At 49.7% G+C, this 23,851-nt stretch overlaps 2 protein-coding genes across 5 annotated transcripts; one reads left to right on the top strand and one right to left on the bottom strand.

Moving 5' to 3' along the window:
* The first annotated feature begins 449 nt into the window (after positions 1-449).
* Positions 450-16,559, top strand: RAB41 (RAB41, member RAS oncogene family). Of its 3 annotated transcripts, XM_076347093.1 has the most exons (9): positions 553-621; positions 2,283-2,341; positions 4,055-4,108; positions 6,276-6,381; positions 10,079-10,187; positions 10,453-10,564; positions 13,803-13,896; positions 15,481-15,547; positions 16,098-16,559. In XM_076347093.1, exons 2-9 carry the CDS (start codon positions 2,316-2,318, stop codon positions 16,160-16,162), a joined length of 633 nt encoding a protein of 210 aa, XP_076203208.1. In that variant the 5' UTR covers positions 553-621; positions 2,283-2,315; the 3' UTR covers positions 16,163-16,559. The 3 variants fall into 3 exon arrangements, with proteins under 3 accessions (XP_076203207.1, XP_076203206.1, XP_076203208.1); XM_076347092.1 differs by lacking the exon at positions 6,276-6,381 and having other exon boundaries at positions 450-621; positions 10,082-10,187; XM_076347091.1 differs by lacking the exon at positions 6,276-6,381 and having other exon boundaries at positions 450-621.
* A 3,565-nt stretch (positions 16,560-20,124) lies between these two features.
* On the bottom strand, positions 20,125-23,718 carry PDZD11 (PDZ domain containing 11). 2 transcript variants are annotated; one of them, XM_076347089.1, is made up of 7 exons: positions 23,620-23,718; positions 23,403-23,486; positions 23,157-23,246; positions 22,700-22,756; positions 22,231-22,329; positions 21,990-22,050; positions 20,125-21,165 (listed from the first exon to the last, which is right to left on the bottom strand). In XM_076347089.1, exons 1-7 carry the CDS (start codon positions 23,704-23,706, stop codon positions 21,131-21,133), a joined length of 513 nt encoding a protein of 170 aa, XP_076203204.1. In that variant the 5' UTR covers positions 23,707-23,718; the 3' UTR covers positions 20,125-21,130. The 2 variants fall into 2 exon arrangements, with proteins under 2 accessions (XP_076203204.1, XP_076203205.1); XM_076347090.1 differs by lacking the exon at positions 23,157-23,246.
* Positions 23,719-23,851: the final 133 nt, after the last annotated feature.

Below are 23,851 nucleotides of genomic sequence, written 5' to 3'. Positions count from 1 at the left end.
ACGGGTGCCGGTGAGGGGACGGGGATGGGGAGGGTGCACCGGAGCCCGGCCGAGCGCCGTCACCAGCGTGTTTGTCGTTTGCCTGCGTTACGCACTGCTCTGTGACACCGTTATAAATAAACCCGCCCCAGTGGCCCGGTGCAGGCTCCGTGTCGTGGTGCCGGGGCGCGGGGCCCACCGCGGGGCCGTGGGAGAGCCCGAAGCGGACAGACGGTGCCTCTGCCGCTGCCCGCCCGCGCAGGCTGCCGCGGGCCTCGGCGGCAGGGCGAGACGCTGGAGAACCCGGCGGCGGCCGCGCCCGGCCGGGCCCCCCCGGTACAGGCCGCGGCGGCGACGGCCACCGGCGCCGCCCCCGGAGGGCGGCCCGGCGCCATGGCAACCGCCCGCCCCGGCGGGCGGGGCGGAGCGACGCGTCGGTGACGCCGGCGGAAGTGACGCGCGTGCGCGGTGGGCGGGGCGGCGGCGGTTGCCGGTGTCGGTGTGGGCTCGGCGGCGTCTCCTTCTCCTCAGTCACGGCTCCGGCTCGGCCTCCCCGCGCCGCCATGTCCGCCCCCGGCAGCGGCGGCGAGTTCGGGAACCCGCTGCGGAAGTTCAAGCTCGTCTTCCTGGGCGAGCAGAGCGGTGAGCGGGGCGGCGGCGCTGGGGGGAGGGGGGGGGCAGGCCAGGCCGCGGCGGGCGGGGGGGTGGTGAGGAGCCGCCACAGGCCTTCCGCTGCGGGGGGGCGGTGAGGAACCGTTAGCGGCTGGGGGGGGGATGAGGAACCGTTAAGGGCCCGGAGTGCGTGTTGTGGGGGGTGAGGAACCGCGAAAGGCTCCCGGAGGGCGGGGGTGGATCCGTTAAGGGCCGGGGGGTGGGGACCCGTGAGGGTCTTGCGGCGGCGGAGGAACCGTTAAGGGCCTTTCTCTGCCCGGGGGGGGGCGGTGGCGAGCCGTCCGGGACCCCGCGGGGGGCGTCGGCCAGAGGGCGCCCGCCCGAGGGAGGGAGGGGCGGCCCCACCGCGGTCCGGCCTTAGGCCTCGGCCGGGGGGAGGCGCGGGCCTGGCGGGTGCCCCCGTTTCCACCGCTCAGCCGGTCTGGCTACCCGCCTGCCGGGGCCGGGCCTCCTCCCGGGGCTGGCCCGCAGCCGTGCTGTTGGGGAGGCGCGGGGCTTGGCGGGGCCGGGCGGGCGGCCGGGCCTGGCTGGCGTCTGGGAGAAACGCGGTGGCTCTCGGGCTGCTGCTCCGCCCCGCGTGTGGTGCCTCTGGCCGTGTCCACCGGGCGTGCGGCACACGCTGGAGAGAGAAAATAAATGGCAAAGCAGTGCTGTTCGTATGGCGTGGCCGGTGCCTCCCTTACATCTTTTGTTTTGTCTGGAAGTTGCCTCCCTTTTGTACCCCTTTCCTCATAACGTATGGATGAGTTGTATCTTTTTCTTGAAACTGCGGTATCCTTTGCTGTATTACTCTCTTTAGATCTCTTACTGCTCACCTCCTCCTCGGTCCCAGAACCGTAGGTCCTGGAGGAATTTCTAGAAGTTGTCTCATTCCCCTGCCTTACCAAGGCAGGATCGACATTGCTGCCGACAGACGTTTGTCTAACCTGTTTTCAGCCCTCTCCAATGTTCACGATTTCACAGCCTTTCTAGGCAGTGTATTCCTTTTCCCTCTTCTCTTCCGTCCGTGCCCTTTGAATTTTTCTTGGCTTCCTACAGCTTCCTGAGGGAGGATCAGAGATCCTATCTTTGGTTCCTGTTTCTTGTCAGTTCTGCACTTTGTCTCTTGGTAATATTTTGAGACATAAATTTAAAGTTTTTAAGCAAGCCACCAAAGTTTAGTCTGTATCTAAAATCCTGTTACGAAGAAAGGATGTAAGTCTTGAACGTTGCTTTTGTATCCAGCCAGAGGCAGCTAAATAGCGTCTGGGACACCACCTTGTCCTGTTTTGATGTTTATGCCTGTGAGTCCTAGACTTGGTGATTACATAAGTAGCAAAATATGAGTAACAAAGCAGATTTATTGCTTGCTTAAAGCAAACAATTCTTTGTCATATGCCTCACAACGTACCTGAGGACCAGGTTTTCATCATGATTAATTTTTGACCTACTGAGATTGATTTGGCTTAACGTACTTCTGTCATTTTGTGACTGAATGTCTTAGCTGGTTGTTTTGCAGGAGGGTGTAGCTGGGAAATAGCCTTAGATTGGCAACTTCCTTCTGATGATCAGCACTACCAGCATGTCACTCCCAAAGCAGTGGTTATTTTTTTCCACTGCTGCTTGAAAGTAATTTTTCTCTTCTTTTGTAGTTGGGAAGACCTCTCTGATCACCAGGTTTATGTATGACAGTTTTGACAATACTTACCAGGTATGTGGTGGTCGTGTCTCTCTCTTTTTTTTTTTTTTCTTTTTAATATATGGGTAAATCTATTCCCCGCTATGAAAACGTATGCCTGCGAGAACTGTTAGGAATGAGCGCGTTTCTGCATGAGATATCAGTTCAATATCATATGTAAGGTTGTAACGTGCCTTGAAATGGAGACGAGACTTCATGATTAAGCCCAAGCATCTAGTATGATGTCAGGAAATACAGCGTACAAAAAAGAAGCAAGGTTTAGATCCTGTCTGGATGCGTGAAAAGCCTTGAGGAAGACAGGGAGAAACATTGGTTTATGGGGTTGGCTAACAGAGAAGAGGATGGTCAGGATGCCTGACGATGGATATGGAAGTCTCAGGAAACAGAGAGAAAGAATAAGATACAAACATGCTTATGATAATTCTTGGTATCTAGCATCTGAGTCCAGAGTGTATAGGTAGATCTGCAAGGCGTCAGCACGGTATATTCTCTCTCTCAATTTTATTTTTTTTTTTTTTAACTAAAAGGCTATAGATAGAAAAAGCTGGGGAAATCTCGGCGGGGAAGAGTAGAGTAGGGATGAAGAGGCTGCAGATGAAAAGCTGAAGATGTGTAAGAGGCCTGAAGATTTCAAGAAGCGTTAGTTGTATCAAAAGCACTTAGCCGTATTTCAAGGGAATAACAAATATTTTTGAGGAAGATGAGACTATGGTGTTCTCTTTTAATTCAGGCCAGAAAGAGTTACTGGTTTAGATTGGAGTAATTTTAAGCTGGAAAAAGAAAGAAAAGATTGTTTTCTTGAGGACAAGTCATGCACTGGAACTGGATCCTCTTGTGCGTTCTGTGTTTCTTTTCCTGACCTTTGTGAGGTGTTCTCGTGGATTTATCTGCTTATTGTAGTTGTTACACACTGTGTCCTGGCTGCAGAAAATAGGACTCCCAGAAATAGGTACTACCTACAGAAATTGACTGTTGTGGTCTCTTCTAATGTTAAATGGTTCACGTTCTGATGGAGACCTTCCAGAACACGTTATGCTGCCTGCGTTTGTTAAGACTGGAGAAAATCTGTCTAAAATACTCAAATCTGTTACATCAGTAACCTGTCTCCTGTTTCCCGGGTTATGACGGGGTTGGACATCTGCTTGATTTAAGTGCCTGGGAGCACATCTAACTTAGTAAATTACTTTAAATGTCTTTGCACCGGCATTGCTGTACAGCAATGGAAACGTGAATGGAAGGAGACCTACAGAAGGAACTGGCTGGGAAGTGAAGCTTCTGAATGTCACTGGAAAGGAAGCACATTCTCAATTGGAAAGTCCTGAATAAACGTTGCTTTTTAGCTTTCAGCACAGTTGCCTGCAATTTATGTGTAATTTGCTCTACCTTTTGGTTATTTCTAATAAGATAATTCTTACCAGACTGAATTGCGGTAAGACCGGAAAGAGATGCCAGTTCAGATACGATCTGTGTGAAGATGCATGAATGTCTGAGGCTAAAATCCAGACTCAGAGGTTCTTGTGCAGTTGAGAAGTGTTGGAAGAATTATGTGAAATGAAGTTGGTGCAGCTATCCGGATTGCTTTGTTTTTATCAACTGTATTGAAGGCAAATGACTTCAACGGCTTAATTATAAGTTTGTGAACATTTTTGAGAGTTTGTATAGAAAGATCTGATTTGCAGATGCTGGAAGGCAAGTTGCAGTTACTAATGCTTTTCTTCTTTTCAGGCGACCATTGGAATTGATTTCCTGTCAAAAACAATGTATCTTGAAGATCGCACGGTAAGTGAGGCATCTGTGTGATAGCATGGCAACTGCAGTCATGGGAGCAGCAGTTGCTGTGCGTGCTGTTCCGCCTGGCTGTTCCTCCAATGGCTGCTGAAATCCCACAGCAGCCTTCAGAGGGACAGCCTTTGTTGAATCAAATCACTGACCCACTCTCCTGTTTGTGATACTTGTTAATGTCTGATACCTCTAGAATGAAGTCAAAATCTTTCATGCAAAATTGGGGTAAGCTCATGTCCATATCCCAGGGAATGGGCTGTCTGCTATATGTACCTTAGGCGTAGTTTGTTCCCAGAATTTGCAGCTCTGCCTCTGGGATTGTCAGTGTAAATGGGTCTGAGCAGACCCCAGGCAGTTCCAAGTCTTGAAGTCATTCATGATTACCAGTGGTGGCATAGTTCCTCCTTGTAGAAAGGCTCCTTTTGTAACACAGTTCTGACGTACTGTTAATAAGGCAATTTTGGATTTAGCTTGCATGAGAGATTCCTTTTTGCGTAAAGACATCCCTCGCATCCCTCTCCTGTCTTTCAGTATTTGTCTTTTCATTAGTTCATGTTTTGCTAGTTTTACTAGTGGCTGAGAAGTATGAAACTGTTGGGGGGAGGAAGGGGGCAGTGGTGCGATGGAAGCCCTTTGTGTGGCTTTGGGTCTGTTGCTTCTGAAGAAGTCTCAGCCCGGTGTGTGTGGTGAGTTTCCTGAGTGCTTCTCTGCCATCTTACCAGTGAGTCAGTATTAGAAAAGACCTTGCTTAATCTTTGTTCGGGAGAACCTACTTGGATAACTTTCTTCAATGGTACTGGCAGTGGCAGAAGAAGAAAAAGATCTTGGGATTTCTGCTTGACAGCTGTGAAGGCAAGTTGGAATGCCTGTGTGCTGTTTTCAGCGGTGTAGTCTTGATTTCTTATGGTTGTATAGGTCAGGATGTCATTCACCCGCTGGCCCGCTATCCAGAAAATACTATTTTCTTTCCAGTGTTGGATATACTGTTAGCTTTCCTGATTATGTAAGTGGTCCACAGAGCCCATAAAGCCTGTTTAAATAACAGAGAGGTGTTGAATGTAGAAAAGAGGAAGGAGAAATACAGGCACGCAAGCTAGGAAAATTCAGAGGCTGAAATAATTCTCAGATATGGCTAATGCTGTGTTTTGCAATAGGCTTTGACTGCTGTGCTTTAAATGAAGAATGCTAAGCCTCTAACTGTGGTGTATGCTTTGGCATATTTGATATGTCCTTACACCAAATAATATATCCTGAAATTATACCTGTGCCAGATCACTCGGCTCTAAATATGGCCTGGGTAGCATGTGCTAGCCAGCAGAAGGGACACACATATGTGGAGCTGGGTTCTTCAAAACCGTCTCCTGTAGCCTCCCACAGAGGGCAACTGTTAGTGTGCCGTTTCCAGCATGTTGCCAGTGCACTGGGAGCTGTGGCACTGAGTGAACTGGGACCACAAGAAGCCCCATCCTCACTCCCAACTGTCGGGCTGCCAGTTCCATGTTACAGCTACAACCTCATTCTTGAAAGACCGAGTAGTATTTCATTTACTGTGTCTCTCTATCTTCCCAGACTTGTTGGATTTAAGTCCAAGATAAGCCAGTCTAGAGGGTGTTTGCTGTCCTGGCTTTACGCTGCTATCCTGGCTTGTACCCCACTACTGTGTTTCAGTACTTGACACCAGGCTTTCCAGTGGATTCATCAGTAGCGGGGTGATGATGTCCTTGCAGTTAGGAGTGACCACATCTAGCTAGCTGTAGGCTGCAGTCTGCTTGTCTGGCCGTTATAGCCAGAGTCCCTACATGGCAGGATGCACTGAGGTATGTATGCTTATTTCCCTCGTGAGCAGATGGTGTGAGAAGGTATTTTAGGGATATCGTGGTTTTATGATTAAATGGAAGAACATGTTCATGTGTGCGAGTTATTAATGGGTCTGTGGAGGGAGGGAGGTTTCTTAGACATGCCAGGCTGAGGTTACTGTGAGAATGCGGTTAGAAGCATTGTTGGCTCTTTTCACGTTTCTGTTCCATTTTAACTTTCCTTTTGTTGCATTATTTTTGCCTTGCAATTTTTTTCTTTTTGTTTTTATTTCACTTGAGTTTTGGTTTTGTTTTCCATTTTCCTGCTCTTCCCCTTCCTTCTTCCCCTACGCTTTTCCATTTCCCAGATCAGGCTGCAGCTGTGGGATACAGCCGGCCAGGAGAGGTTCCGCAGCCTCATTCCCAGCTACATCCGTGACTCTGCTGTGGCTGTCATTGTCTTTGACGTTACAAGTAGGTATTGAGCCGGAGTGTCTGCAGGGACCTTGCTTTTAACGTGTACCTTTTGTGCATTGGAAGTGGTGGTGTTACTGAAAGGAGCTAAGATAGGCCGTCAGCCCCAGGACTGTAGGCATTTCATGAGCTGAGGGGAAGTAGCAGAGCATCTTCCCCCACAACCGATGGTAACTCCATCCCATAATACAGAAACTGGGGAACTGGAAAACTCTGTTCTGCTCAAACTGTGGAAGTGATACACAGAGGATTGGCAGGTAGGTGAATAGGGATTGTGACTTCTCATGTGTCTGTGCTGATTGGAACGAAAGGTGATTGGTAGCCTCTGGAAAGCTTTCTACTCTTTGTGGTTTGGGGTGGGTTTTGTTGTTTTGTTTTGTTTTTTTTAAACCTCAGAATGAATTTTTCTTCCTTTCTGGATAACTAGAGAGGTAATACAAGTAACGACTTCAGATGCCAAAGCAAAAGAATACTGTCAGAGTATGTAAAACAGTGCAATGCTCATTTAAATAAAATCTATGTAGCGACTTCTGAGGATTCAAGACTTCCATTTCATTGAAGAAGAGAGCTGGTGATTCATATGGGTAACCAGAGAGCTTTTGAAAGAGAAGAGATGTAACTACCATAATTCCTAAAGAATAAACAAGTTTAGAGGGAAATTCTCTGTAACTCTTGGCATTAATGTTTTCGTATAAGGTATGAAGGTATGAATACAATTATTTCATTATAACTCCTTGTTATTGATTCTCCTTAATCTGGCTTTTTCAGTTAAACTACAGTATCAGCATAAATATCTAGACAGGATATATACCAGCGAGCCAACACCATGTGGACAAAGTCTAAGTAAAGAACATAGCGCAGATGAAAAACCTCTGGCCCACCTTTATTCTGTCACAAAGTCTAGATTATAGTGAGGCTTTACAGAGCAGGGGTTTGTTTTGCTTTGGTTGACAGAAGTGCTTAACAAATAGTAAACTTCTGTTGTGGTTTATCTTACATATTGAGGGCAAATAATGACGTGGTCTTTCTCCCAGTTCTTAGCTTAAGTAGTTGACTCTGGGAGGATTTCTGGTTTGGTGCAAACTAATGTAAAACTGAAGTGATCTGTCTGGGGTTTGAGGAGTGCTGAGACGTGCACGTGATGACTGTATGCTGGGAACACGTCTAGGCGAGACAGCGTGGCAGGCTGCATCGGTTGGCATCTTTTCTCCCCACTGTTGTGACGGGTACAGGATGCTGTTTATCCAAGCAGGTGGAAAAATCTTACCGCAGGCTGGGTTGTTCTTAACAGCTTCCAGACGTGTCAAAAATAATTAAGTGATAGCTGATCTCATCATGCCTTGGTAATGGTCTGATCTTTTCAGATAATTTCTTTTTTTTTCTTGTTACTGCTCTCTGTTCTGTTCTTAGTGACTTGAGAGGCTTTTAGTTTTCTTGTGTTATTGAAGGAACATGCTTATGTACTTCTGAGGGCATGATGATGGTGAGCACTAGCGGGATTAGGAAAACACAGTTTCCTTTACCACTCTTAAGAGCTCTATGTTTGCATTGTCTTTAGCGGTAACTGGGAACCTCAGATAGTCTCCTGCAAGTTAATGCTGGTCATGGTAGTGTAAAATAGGGACAGTCCCATAGGACATACTTAAGTGCCAGCCAAGATACTTTTAACTAGTAGAGAGAAACCGATAGCTAGCATGTGGTGAGCTGAGAAGAGAAAGAGAAATTGTTTAGTTATTGTTAATCTACAGGGCATCTTGAAATGCAAGTGGCCTGTGGAGAGATCCATGGTGAAAGTCCATACTGCAACTTGGGCCCCTTTCTGAACAAGTTACCTTGTTTCTAAGGGGGGCTGGGTTAATTCTTGGTTGAGGACCTTTCCTTTTTCCAGACTGGTAGGGTTATTAGCACGCTGTCATGTTTGAGTGGGTTATTTATATTTTCTCTTCCCCTCCAAAATGGGTGCACACAAACTTCGACTTCTAGAAACGAGAAGCCACAGAAAATACTGCAGCTAACTTTCTCAGGTCACTTCAGGGGTGCCTGCATGGTACCTGCACACTAGCTGAAGGCCTTCCCTCAAATAGTGTTACCCTTCACTACAACAAGATTACCCGGGCCAGTTCTTCCCCAGTTCTGTGGTCCTTCCTCTAGTTGCCTTTTTGACGGTGAGTCTGAAGGTTGGAGTGTTTAAATCACCACCTTGGTAAACTTTCTCGGTGAATAGTCTGGTGTAGCAGCAATGTCTTGGGGACTATGTGGAAGCTCGTTGTGAAGTCCAGAAGCAAGAGCCAGAAGCTGTCATTATCAATCTGATCTTCCAGCACTGGTGCAATATTGTCCATGCGCTTGGAGTTTGTCACCCTGAGTTCCCTGGGGTAGTGAAGAGCCCTGACTTTTGCTACTGTAATCAAGGCTGCCTTCAAAATGGAGCATGAGCTAATTGCTTTAACTATAAGCCCTAATCTTTCTTAAGCCCCAGGACATCTGATGTGCATACCCTGATGTAGGTACGATGTTGTTTTGAATCTGCTTGTAGCAAGACACTTTGCAGACACGTGCTCTGTCCAGCTTCTATTTCTCTTCTAAACAAGCCAATTCTTGATCCTTCTGAAACTGCTTTCTCCCTTGTAGCCACTCTCCTGCAAGCTGCCTTATTAACCGCTGTTCTGTGCACAAACAGCTGCTCTCCCTCATTGCCGAACAAGCGGCTTTGTGAGCACATCTAACCAATTCATGTAATTAAGCTGGGAACCAGTATCTGCCCTCCTATGAAACTCATGCCTGTTGAGAATGCCAATAGCGATCTTGTTTTCTGGCAGTGTAGTGCTGTTTGTACAGCTAGCTGTGTGGGGTAATGACTTGGAAGGAAACGGTATCGCTCCCAGTTGTGAAAAGCCTTTGTTTAGCATTCACTGAGGTAGTTGACCATTGCTGTTTCAAACAGGCAGGTCCCAGACCTTAGAGCTATCGTATATAATAGGTCAGTTTGTGTTTGGGCATAGTTCTGGAGATCGAGCTGTACCTCTCGTAGCATTTGTGCTTGTTTCTGACTCTTGTGCTTATCTGAAAGGGAGAACCTGATGCCCTTTGTGTCACGTGACGCCTACAGTGTGTAACATTTGCTTTTGTTTCTGCTGAAACTTAAGTTATTGATTGCCTTAATCTTGCATGAAAATCCCCATTGCCATCGCCTGGATGCTTGATGCTGGAGAATGGATGCTGTTTTACTATGTGGTGTCTGGGCTTGGAATTGCCTGTCTGTCATGTGGGAATTGCCCAAAAAGCTTTGATGTGAGATGCTCTAGGCTAGGAGTCCTGTGAAGACCCCATATGTAATCCTGGGTAGACCGGGAAGACCAGCTCTGTATGACTTGTTAGCTACCGCTATCAGCAATGACTGGAGATAGTAGCTATAACCTAGAGCTCTTTGGGATGTGGTGACCGGGGAAACAGCAGAATCTCTAGGCAAGCAAAGGAGGTAATTAAAGCACGTTATCTATAAAAAGAGTCAGAAAAGCCAACTTCTGTGGTGTTTGGATATTTGGGGCAAGATTACGAGGTCAACCTCAGCTTCTCAGACTGAGCTGCATACAGTTAATTCTAGAAATGGCCTTTTCTCTAAAGGACAGTTTCCTCCTTTCTTTTCTCTCTTGCTCTCTCTCTCTCTTTCTCTCTGCTCTCCCTGGCCTGGTACCAGCAGGTTCGGCTGCAGCTTTGGGACACAGCAGGCCAGGAGCGGTTCCGCAGTCTCATTCCCAGCTACATCCGCGACTCCACTATTGCTGTGGTAGTCTATGACATTACAAGTGAGTGATGCTTTGGTGTCTCATTATTTGAAATACTACATGTAAGCAGAACTAATATGTTACAACCAGAAGTTCTGCAAAAAGATGATGAACATTAGAAATGGGTTTTTCCCGCCCTGTTTTTCTGTCTGAGCAGAAAACAATTTATGGGTCGTTTATATGTGGTGTGGGGAGATTTGGAGAAGCACCTGAGTACAGGCATAGCATTCTCCCTCTCTGAAAAGAAGTTTTATCCTTAGTGCTCCCATTTGCTTCTTCCCTACAGACTTGAATTCTTTCCAGCAAACCTCCAAGTGGATTGATGATGTTCGGACAGAGCGAGGAAGCGATGTCATCATCATGTTGGTGGGGAACAAAACTGACCTGGCAGACAAGAGGTAATGGAGGGGAGCTGGCGGCCTTACTGCCCTGACCAGTAAAAGCAAGGAACTGGCCAACTAGTCTGTCTTCAAAACAATTGTTGATTTTAAATGAAACATAAATAGCTTGTCATGAAATTCAGATTTCTGGTTTCAGCATACGCAAAGTTATTCCATTTTGCTATTCTACAAATAGTTTTGGTTAAAACAAACCCACCTAAAAAAAATTCCTTTTACTCAAATTAAGTATCTCTATGCCATATTTCTCATTAGTGTATTTTGTCTGATTTTTCTTTTCATGCTGAGATAAAGCCAAAAAGATGTCTTGCAAAAGCAAGGAAATCTGCCTTTTTTCAGTAATCCTATTTACATGATTCTTTCTGCATGTGCAACTGTAAGTTCATAGTAAAGTTTCTTCTTGTTACAAGATGCAGCATGAGATTTTACAGTATAAATCTAAAAGGTTTCCCTCTGAGCATAAATTTAATGTCATACATAACACAAACTGCGATGTTGTGGATGTGTGAAATCTAGGAAACTAGATTAGCAAAAGCAGACTTCCCCAAGAGACATAAAAAGTTAATTGACTCTTAAAATCACGCGGACTTAACATTTTGGGACATGTCATAAGGCATTTTTGCTTTTAAAACTCTTAATCTTACAATGCCACTTCAACCAGCATAACCAATGTAATAGCTTCATAGAAGACCACATGCTTGCGCTTTTGCATTTCTATTTCAAATTCTTCTCTTGATTGTTGATTTAGCAAAAACTTTGTTTAATGTTTGCAGAGATTTTCATTCTTTGTGAAGACATCAGAAACAGTGTAGATAAGGAAAGATTTTTATTTTAATGGTTAGTGTCAGTAGTAGTTGGCAAAGGGAAGATGGAGCGAGCCATGCAATTCCTTACAGTCCCAATACTTTAAACTGAACCATCTTCACATATGCCAGGTACTCTAAAATGTGTGCTTCATGTGTCATAGGACACATGAAGCATTGAAGTGATGGGGAGTTTTTATCTGATGCAATAGAAAGCATCTCAAAAAGGCAGAACTGGGAAACACCTGGATCTCACAATGAAATGAGGTCTTATGGAATCAAAACCTTATCCTTTGGCTGTTCACGAGACACTTCTGATCAAAAGACAACAGCTTGAAAAGCCTTACAGGTGGAACATAAATGTTTTCTCAGGAAAACCTTGCACTGATGATCTGAACTGCCTGTTCGTTTAATCTCTTTCTTGGGATGATGGGCCTAACAGGGATCTGTTTTGTTGTTGGATGCTATCACACTTTAAATTCTAAGCCTTGCTTTACTCACTCCTGCAGTGTACATAATGCTTCAGAGTGTATTGTGATGTGTTTTTTTCCCTTGTGGTTTTGATGTTCGTATGAGACAATAGCCAGCATCCCTGGCTGCACTGTATGGTGTCAGGAGATGCTTTTCACCCTTTGTCCCTGTGCGAGTCATGCTCTTAGTTCTTAGTTTGCCAAGCCTAGCAGGCAAAGCATAGACAGTTCTAATACCGGCAAGTGGTTTGAGTCAGTGGGGAAAAGGATAAAGTTAGGCTCCAGCTGGGCGCTGTGTGGGCTTTGTACTGATGGTTCTTACAGAAATGTGTTCTGTGTCCACCACGCAGACCACCTTAGTCTTGACACCTATTTGGCTTTTCCGACTTCCAGTGGGGGGGCCATTCTAAGTGTCCTGTGCCTTGCACTTTGGAAGTATTGGTAAAACTTGGTGCTCAGAGTTTCGGAAATAGAAGAATGTGTATAGCTGATTTGGATTAAGAATTCCAGGTGGCAAGACCTCAGATCAGTCTGGTCTCTGAAATCAGCTTACAAAAGCAACTGAGCAAAATCCGAGATGTTCTACTTGAGCCAGCTCTGGATGTTGACCACTTAGTATCTCTTATGCCCTCCTGGGAGCTAGAAATAACTGCAGCTCCCTAACTGAATAATCTGGCGTTTAGATTTGAGGCTTTCGAATTTCTATCAAAAATCCAATTTCATGTGGAACCGGAAAACACAATGGGATAATTTCTGCCTTGGATTATTTCCTGATAGTACATAAGTGAAGTAGAGTGTGCGTGCAGGACAGCTGGCCCAGCACTGCCATAAGAATTAAAAATACCAGAAGATAGTTTCAAACATAGCTACAGTTGGAAGTTCATGTAGCACTAGAAACTCTTATTTTAGAAGTTTAATGTAAGTGACAATAGTCCTGGTCTAGGCTAGAATTTGGAATTATGGTGTATATCCAGGTATCAGTAAAAGAAGCTGCCTTGCATTTCTTTTAAAAGGAAGTTAGATTTGTGTTAGGCTGAAATACGGGGCCTTTTAAGGCTGGACAAAGCCACAGTATCAGTCTGAACTTGGTCACATTTTTCTAAATAGAATACAGCATATTGGAAGCCATTCATCCTATGGTAAAACCCAAGCGATGATGTGAGTTAAGTTCTGAGGCCAAAAAGCTGAACTAAAAATAGCACTGTTCTTATTTGGTGCAGCTTGTTAAGTTTTTCTTTTCTGTTAATGTTGCTTCAGTTGGTGGCTGGTTTTTTTTTTTTTTCCCTGCAGTTTTCTTTTTATCATTCTTGGACTATTTTTCTTTGTTTTGGTTTTTCTTTTCTGTGATTTGTTCTCGTTGCTGTAGACAGGTTTCTATAGAGGAGGGTGAAAGAAAAGCCCAAGAACTGAATATGATGTATATTGAAACGAGTGCTAAAGCAGGATATAATGTGAAACAGGTATGTACAGGGTATTGATCAGAGATGCATTTGCAGGTGCTTGCTCGCAAGCAGCAGCCTAGCACTTGCTGTTGCACTGTATTTGCTGCTGGAGCCTTTCTGACATCTTTCTGTAACCCCACAGAGTTCTGTTCTGTTGACTTTGGGGAAACTGCTTTTTGTATCAGGTGCAGCGTATGGGGATTCTCCCTTCCCTTAAGGACGCTGTGAACGAGGCTCAAATGTACTGCACACACTTCACCCTGTGCTGATCATCTGTTATTAGTAGTCCTAAGTCCAGGCGTTCCCTGGGTAACTTACCTGAGGTTGTTTCATTCGTAGCTGGAGGACCCTGGGGATCTTAAAGACTGAGAGGTCCTGAAGTCTCCACTGGTGGACCATGCGCTCTTGTAAAGGGGTGGTGAAGCAGCCCCCCACTGAAGAGCGTCTCAGTCACAGACATCTCTAACTCTTCCTGACTGTTCTTCCTTTCTGTCTTTCTGCTTCTGTTTGCATCTTTGTCCAGGCAAATCACTACAGAAGAAGGTGAACAGAGAGCCAAAGAGCTGAATGTGATGTTTATTGAGACCAGTGCAAAGACTGGATACAATGTGAAACAGGTACATCAACGTTCTGCTCTAAAGACAGGAAATCTGTACTTTACTGCTCTGTATGTGGGAGGATTAAGCTTCTGCTTAGGGTTCATGTTCCATCAGGTATTTGCTTGTATCATTTATTGTCAGCCCCTGAAATGCTTCTTGCCCAAAGGTCACTGCCGCTGCTTTATCTAGTGGAATCTCCTTTTCTGTCAAGTCAATGATTCCCGGTTAAAGCTAAGCAAACTTACCTGGAAAGAAAGGGGAGTCTGAAAACAGAATGTGCTGAGGGATTAGAATGCCACTATTTTGTGCAGTCAGTCAAATGTAATTTTGTACGTTCCCTGTCACAGTGTTTGACTATCAGTACAGTAAAAAAAACCCTTTAAACTCTTTTCTTACATTTAAACAGAATTTCTTGTATTTCAGTTTGTGCTCATTGCCTCTTGCTATAAGCTTGTGACCCCACTCTCCACTAGTTCACAAATCATTCTGAAGCATGGCAGAACTTGGGGAGTAAGGCAGCCGTAAGGTCCAGGGGTCTGCAGGGAGCATGAGTACTGTTGGTGTCGGCTGGGAAACGTACTTACCAGTTTGCTGCACACCAGCTGGTTAGGAGAACCTCACAATGGGATCAGGAGACTTTGGTTTTGTTTTTCTTTTGGCTATTCTGGATTGAATCCACTTTAATCTTTGGTTCTAACTTACTGTTGCTTTATTTGTCTAGCGGGTGTTTGCAGTGAGAACTTCTGTGACTAAAAGGATGCTAACGGCAGCACCTTGCTGGTACCTCAGTGGCTTGATTTTCCAAGTAACACAACTGGGAGGGGTGGATGAGAAGCCCGTGCCAAGCTACTGTGCAAAAAATCATCATTAGCTAGCTGGTGGTTCCTCTGGTTCTTTATGCAGCACTTTTCACCAGACTGCCTAGCAGTGTCTGTATTGTGTTAGCTGCTGCATTGATGTCAGCAGGAGGAGCTCTAAGCATTGACTTGAAAGATCATGCAAAACCATTTTCTGTTTTTTTTTTTTTAATGGGGATATGATAGTCCTTCCCAGCTCTAGCACATCCTTAATAGCTTAAATGCAGCTCACTTGAGGCAGCTGTTCCGCTCACAGATGGCTGTTTTGCAGCAGGACTGAACTGAAAGGATGGGCTGTACGACGTCAGTTATTCCATAGACTTCTTAAACCTTCGGTCTCTTGCGAGGTTGCGTATCGGAAGTCTTGAGTTGTGCACTGTAACATTGCTGTGTGCAAAAGCAGTTGAGGCTGGAAATAGTAGATGACACGCTTACTGAATGTGGGAGGGAATTGTGCTATGCATCCCTGGAAGAACTGTTACTAATGAATTCCATGTTCTGTTCAAGTAGAAACAGGTAAAATAAAACTGTCTGTTTTGTAGGCATTGAATAACTTCTTTAATAAAACCCGCTAAATTTCTTAGGTAAAATTCTCATGGCATTTGTTGATCATTGCTTTGCTTGCTAAAGTACCCACGTAACAAGTTTGTACAACTTGGACTCTAAGATCTGCTGCAAAGCAATGTTTTTTAACATGCATTTTTTTTCTGACGAGCCTTCAGCTTTACCTATTGCTACTTTTCAGCTTTTCCGTCGTGTGGCTGCTGCCTTACCTGGGATGGACAGCACACCAGAGAAGAGCAAAGAAGACAGTATCCTTGCTTTTCTCACCAGTAACTTTCCTGTTCTCGTAGAATTTGACAATTCTCTTTTGTTAGGTTGGGCTTACTGACTTTTTGGCACATTGTGGGGATGAGCCTTACTGGGCTTTTGCAGAGATATGGCTGAAACAGCCAGGGTAGTGTGGTGCTTACCTCTGGGCATAAATTGAGGACCCTGCTTGTGGTCTACATATAAATGTACCCAACTACTTGTAACGGCAAGCACAAGTTTTGCTTTCTCCACTTAAGCTTAGGATAAAATCTGCATAATTTAAAAATACCGTAATACTTTCCTCTTTTTGCACAGGGCTGTCTTGTGTGCGGACCTGTCTGATTGGGCTCTGTCCTCTAAGTGGTCTTGACGTACCCAGTCCACTGGTTTTGCAGTTAATCCTGTTCAGGCAGGATATGTTCTGCTCCGCTAAAACACCTGCCCTTAACAAGAAGGGACAGCTAACAACCTTTCAGGAACTGATCTCTTTCTCTGTTCTCTCCTTGTTTTTCCTTGAGCCGGGTGATTTCCTTAACTTGTCTCCCGCAGTGATTGACATCAAACTAGAGAAACCTCCTGAGCAGCCAGTAACGGAGAGCGGGTGCTCCTGCTAACAGGCCCGTTCTGTAGCAGCACATTCCCCAACCGGCCAGTCTCACTGAAGAACATCACCGCTCATTGGCTAGGCAACCCTACTTTGTGGGCTGAAAAACCAATCTACTAAGCGAGCGAACTCCCTGTTTACTGGTGGGGAGCAGCCCCGGCCGCCCCTCTTACTGCATGGTATGAGCCCTGAGTGCAGAATGAGTGTCCTGTCTTTTATTTTATTTTTTTATGTTGTTGCACTTTGGCACTGTGGTGCCCTTTACACTCTCTCTCTTCCTCTCCTTCTCCCCCTCTTCCCCACCTTGAGCCTGTCTGCTCAGATGTATCTTGTGAATGCAATGGAAAAGCCACCAAGTTAGGGAAGACAAAAATAAAGCTTGGGGGTGGGCTTTCCACCTTCCTTACTGCCTTGCATCTTAACTAGTTCCCTGTCCACTCCAGCCCTGTCTTTGTCCTGCATCCCCACTTCCTCTATGGAAAGGCTGCTCCTTTTAAACCAGTCAGTTTGACTTGGCCTTGCCTTTTTGGACAATACAGGTTATCTGTTTCTAGGCTTTTGCTTCCTGCAGGGCACACACAATATCAGCTCCTCAGTTTCTCCTTTCTGTGGATGATCTTGGCTAACTCTTGCTCACGACTTCTGAGTTTTGCCCTACACTCAGCCCCTCGTGTTACAGACAGCACTGGAACCCCCCAAACTCTGATAGCTTTGGCCTTGTTGCTCCCGTTTGTGTAGCAGAGGCATCCCACAGACTGCTCTCCCCAGTTGGAGTATCTTCCCATCCAGAGGATGTTGGCGCTTGGTGAGTGTTGGCTGTCAGATGTGGGGAAGGAAGAGGGTACAGAGGCTTTGCAGCATGAGGCTGGGTGGGGAGAGATCCTCAGGGTGGTTTGTAGAGACCTGGGTCCTGTCTGTCAACAGTGAAAGCAAACAGTTACCCGAAATACATCACTACAGGGGCAACACCTGCCCTGGGAGTCACGGGTGCTGTTCAGGCTCCTTTCCTAGTCTCTGTTCTCCTGTTCATCGTCACATAGACCGGGAGCTTCTTCACGCGGAGCAGGAGAGCTACAGCAGATGGAAGGCCAGTGATAGCTGTTCTACTCTCGTACCTAGGTTGCTGCTTGGTGAAATCATACATAGCTGCTTCTGCCTTTATAGTAGACTTCTGGGGGATGGGGCTAGTAGCCATTTCACTTTTGGAATGGTGTTAAGCTGTACCATTGCCAAAACTGAGATGAGCAGTGGCAGGGATTTATGGTCAGACCGGGGCAGAGGAATGGAGGAATGTATGACACTTTCGGTGTCACTTCTCGACCTTGGAGGTTGGGAAATACCTCCTCTTCCCCCTGCCCCTGGTTTCTAATTATGTTAATAGAGCTTTTCAGAGGCTTTTACTGGGGGGGGGTTCATCCATCTGTCCTAACCAGAGGTCTGTAGGTTTGTTGACAGCAAGGAGAATAAAACAGTCGGATGGCTCTAAGCCATTCACTGTCCTTTTCATCACCCGGCCTATGTCATGCTGACAGGGGGGATGCTAGCGGGCAGGAGAGCGACTGACCGCAGCGTGACAGGTGGGGACAACAGCGTTTGGCGGTTAGGGACGCTCCCCTAGGAGGATGCCTGTCGGTCACTGACACAGCGTGCGCACTTTGAAGCCTGCGGGCCGTCGAGGGAGGGGAAGGGGCAGCCTCGGATCGGGAGCTGGCAGTCCCCGCGTTGGCTTGCTGGCGGCGAGTCGCCTCTCTGCCGGTGACTGGCCTTTTGTCCCCCAGAGCCCTGTCCCTTCCCCTCCGGGTGAGGTGAGCTGGCCTGCAGGAGGAAGCTGGGATGTTGTTCCCCATTTCATCTGGAGTGTTCCCCCCCACACACACCTTGCCCCCAGTCTGAGCTGGCATAGCTGGGTCCCAGCACTGGCGGGAAGCTCAGCCCCCTCCCCTGTACATACCCCTGTTGTGTGGGAATTGCTGATGTTTGTCGGTGTGTCCGTGTCTGCCGTAGAACAGGTTTTGCTGTCCCCTTCCCACAGGCAGGTGTGCGCTGCTCTGCTGTCGTGTTGTTCCGAGTCACGGGCCTGGGGGGAGGGAGGGGGGAGACCCTAAGTAATTGGGGGGGGGAGGGGGGGGGTAATTAGTGAAATAAAATAGTTCACTTCCCGCTGTCTTCTCTATGGATGTGTATAATATTGAGTGTGTGTCTGGCCCTGCTGTCTCCTAGCTGTTAGCCGAGTAAGTGTGACTATTAATATGAGTATGGACTGTCTGACCACAGCCGTGTATCACACTAAATAAAGTTATTTCACCGACACCTTCGCTGTCCTGCTGCCGGAGAGGGGCCTGCTGCCGCCTCTGCTTGTTTTACTCCTAGGTTGAAGAAGTCTGTCCCGCGTAGGGTGTGGAGGGAGAGGGACGAGCTTGCCCCCCTCTAAGCGTGCTTTGGGGAGCGGGACGGGAAGAGCGGGGCTTTCAACCAGCGGGGGCGGGGCCCGGCGGCCGCGGGGGCGGGGCCCGGCGGCCGCGGGGGCGGGGCCCGGCGGCCGCGGGGGCGGGGCCCGGCGGCCGCGGGGGCGGGGCCCGGCGGCCGCGGGGGCGGGGCCCGGCGGCCGCGGGGGCGTGGCCGCCTTCCCGCGGAGAGGGCGGGCGCACGGAGCGCGCGCGGGTGCCCCCCCCGCCGCCTTCCGCGCCTCACCGGCGGCAGCGGCGACCGCCGCGGCCTCGCCGTCAGCTTCCAGCCCCCGCCGCCGGGGTGCGGCCTGCACCGGCTCAAGGTGGGCGGCAGGGCCGGGCCAGGCCGGGCTGAGGGTGGGGTCCGCCCCGGGATGGGCCCCGAGGGCGACGGGAGGCCGGGCCGCGCCGCCTCCCCTCAGCGCCTGCTTCGTTAATTAAGATGCCTAAGACGTCAGTGTGCCTTGGGAAAGAATCCACTCTTTCCTGTTAGCCCACAGCCAGCCGCGGGGTCAGCGCGATGGCTGCGAAGGCACCCCGCTAATTACCGCTGAGTAATGGCAGGGAGGAAGCTGCCCGAGGCAGGGGGGGGGGTCTTCCTGGAGCTCCCGCCAGGGACTGCTCTGGAGCAGGGTTAAGACTGAACACTGAGGTACTTGCAGTCCCCTGCGGAGAGTTCAAGGGGCCCCTCGGCCCCTCGGCGGTTGGGTTGTGTGCCAAAAGCCTGAGGCGCACAGTCCATCGCCGTTTTCCAGCAGGCAGAGCACAGGGTTGGCTTTGGGGCCGGGGACTGCCCGCTGAACCTCCACCCTGGCAAGCCTGAGCACAACAGGGGGAGGAGGGAAGACGGAGCAGCATGAAACAGTGCCTCGCTGTAACCTGAGCGTCCTCCTTCCCCAAGGAACACGCAAATGCTGGGAAACTGGTGCGAGACCAGAGGGGCGAAGGTCCCATGGGACACAGAGGCCTGTCTCCGTAGAAGAGCTCTTCGCTTACCTTCTCAGGGTGCTAACAGTGGGGCTTCCAGGATGCCTATTACAGTGGGGCTTCCAGGTTGCTTATTTCCCTGGTAAAAAAGCTTTTTTTTTTTTTTTTTTTATTCTGAGTGAAAGTCTCTTTTCTAGTGTATTTTATTCTGCTTCAGCCTGGCTCAGCTTTCTGCCCGGCGGTTGAGCGAAGAGCAGCCCGGCTGGCAGTGCTGAGGTGGGGTCAGGGCTGCTGCTCTTGGCTGCCTCAAGCAAGTTGCATTAGTGCCACCACAGACAAAATCCTCCATTGCAGCCGTGCTGAACCACCGCTCCAGGCTAATCAAGGGCTGACTTCCATCACAATCAGTGGAAAAAACACCCTTAAAACAGAGCTGCACCTCGCGCGGGTCCCACGCTTTCCTCCTACAGGCTGCAAGGGCAACTGAAGCCAACCCTTGTCCCAGCCGTCTGCCCCGCGTTCCCTCAGGGTAGTGCCGAGGGTGGCGATAAACAACCCTCCACGGAGACTTCCTGAGCGGGAATAAGATGAAATCTGGTTGCTGTACTCGTTTTATTATTTCAGTTATTACAGATAAGCGGAAAACACCGCACAGAAGGCCAGAGCAAGGGCTGTCCTGATGCCATTTACAATACGATGGAACCATGCATTTGCACCCAGATTTGCTGATAACTAGCACGTTTTCATCTGTGCTCTCCCAGCGCAGGGCACAGCAGGCTTCCTCCCCGTTCTTTGAGAAGAGGGAAGGGGAGAAGTTTACCTCAAAGTGGCGGGGAGTTCTGATGGGAGCACGTGACAGGGACAGGGCTGTGCCAAGTGAAGGAAGCAGGTTCAGCGAGTGAAACCCTTAACCGTGCAAGCACCACGCCTGGGGGAACCTGGCCAAGTGCCCGCAGCAGTTCAGAAACATGCTCCAAGCGTCTCGGTCCCATATCGTGGCGGTCGTTAAGCAGCAAAGAGGTACAATCGTGCCTTGGCAGACTAGTGCAGCTAGAGATGTGCACTGAGTTTGACTGGATTTTATTCCTGTTCCTTGAGTCCCAAGCAAACCCAGTAGTGTAGAGCAGAGGTAGGACGTGGAGAAGGAAAGAATTTCATGTTACCAGAGAAGTGAACAGGTTGATCTCCTGGAGGACAAAGGCCGTGCTCTGCTCGAGCACGCTCAGACCCTCTTGGCCTTACATCTAGCAACAAGGGTTGGATCCAGAACCAGCAGAGCACTCCTTATTAAGTCCTACTAGAAGAGAAGCACAGATCTCGCCGGAGAAGCTGCCCTCCGGTACCCACTTCCACATCAGCACCATCAGCTTGTTTCAACACCCAGTTCAAGGAGTACAGACTAAAGCCCCATCCATCTTCCAGCTAAATAAGACTCTGTTGGCACCCCTCCGCGCAGGAAGCAGTGCTGATGCCTGTGCAGCCAACAGGACAGTTGTACCTCCAGTGACAGCTGAAACTCGTCGTGTCATCTCCGATGTTGAGGAAAAGTAGTGGAGAGTTTTTTGCAGGACGGCCACTCTGGAGACCCAGCGGACAGCTGCCTACTAGTGAACAGTTCTTTCCTTCTGTCTCTGGTAATCTGGAAGGGAAAGAGAAGGCAAGGCTGAAAGGGCAGGAGTGGCAGTCGCTGATGGCAAGGGGGAATTAGCCAAAACGTTAAAGGGAAACATATATTCCGTTTATACCTCACGAAGCAGAGGCAGCGTTTGCTACCCTCTCGGGTGGCAGCTGGCTTTAAAATAGCACATTCACACCCCAGCCAGTCATTTCAAGTTACTTCAGGGCATTTAGAACAAAAGTCTGTTTAAAGTCCTCTCTTCCCCTGCTCCATATTTTTCTTCTTTCTTCACTTAAGGGTCACTTGCCATTTTATGAGGAATCCTTGTTTGGCTTGACTTGACCTCTATTTTTCCCCCCCTTATATCTATGAACTTTATGGGTGCAGAAACCGAGTGTTAATACAGTCTCTTCCCTCACACAGAATTTAAACGTCCTTATGGAGGGATAAAAACCACAAGCAGCATCCACCATCGGCATAGGTCTGCTAGCGACAGAACTAATTGCTGTGTTATTCAAGGATAAGCAGCGTTTCCCACAGCTCTAAAGTCAACACTTCCACCCAGCAATCATCCCAGCTTTTAGCGCTGTGTCGCTAAGCTCCGCTCTACAAGTTTTTCTATGGGGACAGCTGAAGCCAGTCCTTACTGGTTTGACTTGGTAGCTGTCCTGATCCCCAAATCAAAGGCCAACGTTTTCTGATCTGCAGGCTGCTGACTTAACACCGTCTGTGACCTTAGACTCATAACCGCTAAGCTCAGGTGGAATCGGCAGGGACGTGTGGCAGTCTGCTTCCCAAGGAGAAATGCTGCTAGGTGACTGGACTCGGAGCTAGCGGGCACTTACTGTAGGGGAAGTAACGCACGCGCATGGTGATTTCACGGGCCGTCTTCAGGATCTCCACAGCCTGAAAGCAGAAAGAGTTGCTCAGTGACCAGACTGGGCTGGAGGATAGGAAAGAGGAATGCATCGGTTACGTGGTGCCACCAGCTGAGTTGGTGCAGGCTGAGAGGCCGGAAGAAGACGGTGTGTGCACGGACTCCCCGTCCTGCCCCTGCTCCAGCAGCTGGGCCGCAGGAGCGCTCACCTTGCTGTGCTCAATGTCCTGGAAATCCACGTCGTTCACCGAGAGCACCTGGTCCCCTTCCTGCAGCCCAGCTCTGTGCGCGTCCGAGTCAGGGATCACCTGTGAAGGGAAGAACAGAGACAGCAGCAGTGACTCTCCGCACAGCCGGTGCCGCAGCTCCCCTCCCGCGCAGCTCCCCTCCCGCGCAGCCAGGACAGCCCAGCCCCAGAGCCTCCCCACGGCGCTCACACGGGACTGGGGAGGATGGGGAGCGGGGACTGCGGTGCGCCAGCAACACTCCGTGGGCTGGGGAGGGATCAGGAAACGGTGCGGGACCGTCTGATTGCTGCTTGGTGCGTGGCAAATTACAGCTGTGAGTGTGGAGGCGCACATCAGGCATATGACAGCCTCCCTGCACACCCAGCTGGCTCAGCAACACCCAAGGGAACAGACAGAGCACGGGGAGGGAACGGCAGAAGGACAGACACACCTTAGAGATGAAGATCCCCAGCTGCGAGGCTTTTCCTCCCCGGATGTTGAAGCCCAGCTGTGAGAGAAACCAGCAGCGTTAACGCAGTCACCCCCTTTGGCCCAGGACCCTTCCCACCGGATACGTCCCTCTTCCGGACGGAGCAAAGGTGTTGGTGCTGCAGCGTCCAGCCGGGCAGCAGCAAGCACCCGTCCCTCTCTCCTAACTTCCGTGGCCATCTCACCTTGAACGCTGGAGGGGCCCCCTGCTCCCTGCCCTTCATCAGCTCCACGTCACAAGATACTGGGACTCCTCTGCCTCACCCACAAAGCTTTCTTCTCCCTCTACGGCACGGCCCTTCCCAGCAGGGCAGGAGCAATGCCTCCCCTCGCCCCTCCCGTCCTACCGAGTCCCTGGATGAGGACAGCACCGGGAACCTGCCCGACCCCCCCCCCCCCCGGCTGCCCTCAGCAGTCACCTCGCTACGAGGATGCTGCCAGTCGGGGATCGTCAGAAGCCCCCCGGTCCCGCCAGCCTCCGCATCAACCGGTTCTTGCCAGGAAGGGCACTGGAGACGACGGGCGTGAATCAAACACCACGCCGAGGAAACGACCGGGCCGCGCCTGCACCTCCCCACCGAGCCCGCGGGGCTGCGCGGCGGCACCCGCCAGGCCGGAGCGGGGCCGCGGGGGGGGGGGGGGGGCCCGCCTAAACGGGGTCTCACCTGCGCCCCGGGCGGCTTCTTCAGGACGATGGTGCGGGGCAGGAACTGGGTGAGCTCGTTGTTGTAGTCGGGGTGGTACACCCTCTGCAAAGCAACGCGCCGGCGGCCGTCAGGCGGCGGGACCCGCCGCACGCCCCCGGGCCGGGCCGGGCCGGGCCGATCCCCGCCGCTCGCCTGCCACCGGGCCGGGCCGCCGTCCCCAACCCCTTCCCCTCACCTCGTGCGGCGGCACCCAGGCGGGCGGGCTCTCGTAGGGCGGCAGGAAGACCACCGGGAAGTCGTCGTAGGGCAGCCGGCCCTCCATGCTGCCGCGCCGCCTGCCGGGACCGCTTCCGCCGCCCGCCCCGCCCCGCCCCGCGCCCCGCCCCGCCCCGCCCCGCCCCGCGCCCCGCCCCGCCGCGCAGCCCCGCGATTGGCGGTTGCGGCGCGCGGCCCCGGTTTGAATGTTG

The sequence above is a fragment of the Aptenodytes patagonicus genome, chromosome 9 (assembly GCF_965638725.1).
Source record: "Aptenodytes patagonicus chromosome 9, bAptPat1.pri.cur, whole genome shotgun sequence".
NCBI lineage: Eukaryota > Metazoa > Chordata > Aves > Sphenisciformes > Spheniscidae > Aptenodytes > Aptenodytes patagonicus.
Note: the sequence above shows the minus strand (reverse complement) of the source record. Positions and strands in the feature narration are given on the sequence as shown.

Coding starts and splice junctions, on each gene's coding strand:
- PDZD11 (XM_076347089.1), bottom strand. CDS start 23,706: ATGGAGGGCCGGCTGCCCTACGACGACTTCCCGGTGGTCTTCCTGCCG. Junction 23,487..23,619: donor CCTGGGTGCCGCCGCACGAG/GTGAGGGGAAGG, acceptor GTTGCTTTGCAG/AGGGTGTACCACCCCGACTA. Junction 23,247..23,402: donor AGAAGCCGCCCGGGGCGCAG/GTGAGACCCCGT, acceptor CGTCGTCTCCAG/TGCCCTTCCTGGCAAGAACC.
- RAB41 (XM_076347091.1), top strand. CDS start 543: ATGTCCGCCCCCGGCAGCGGCGGCGAGTTCGGGAACCCGCTGCGGAAG. Junction 10,565..13,802: donor ACTGACCTGGCAGACAAGAG/GTAATGGAGGGG, acceptor ATCTTTGTCCAG/GCAAATCACTACAGAAGAAG. Junction 13,897..15,480: donor CTGGATACAATGTGAAACAG/GTACATCAACGT, acceptor GCTACTTTTCAG/CTTTTCCGTCGTGTGGCTGC.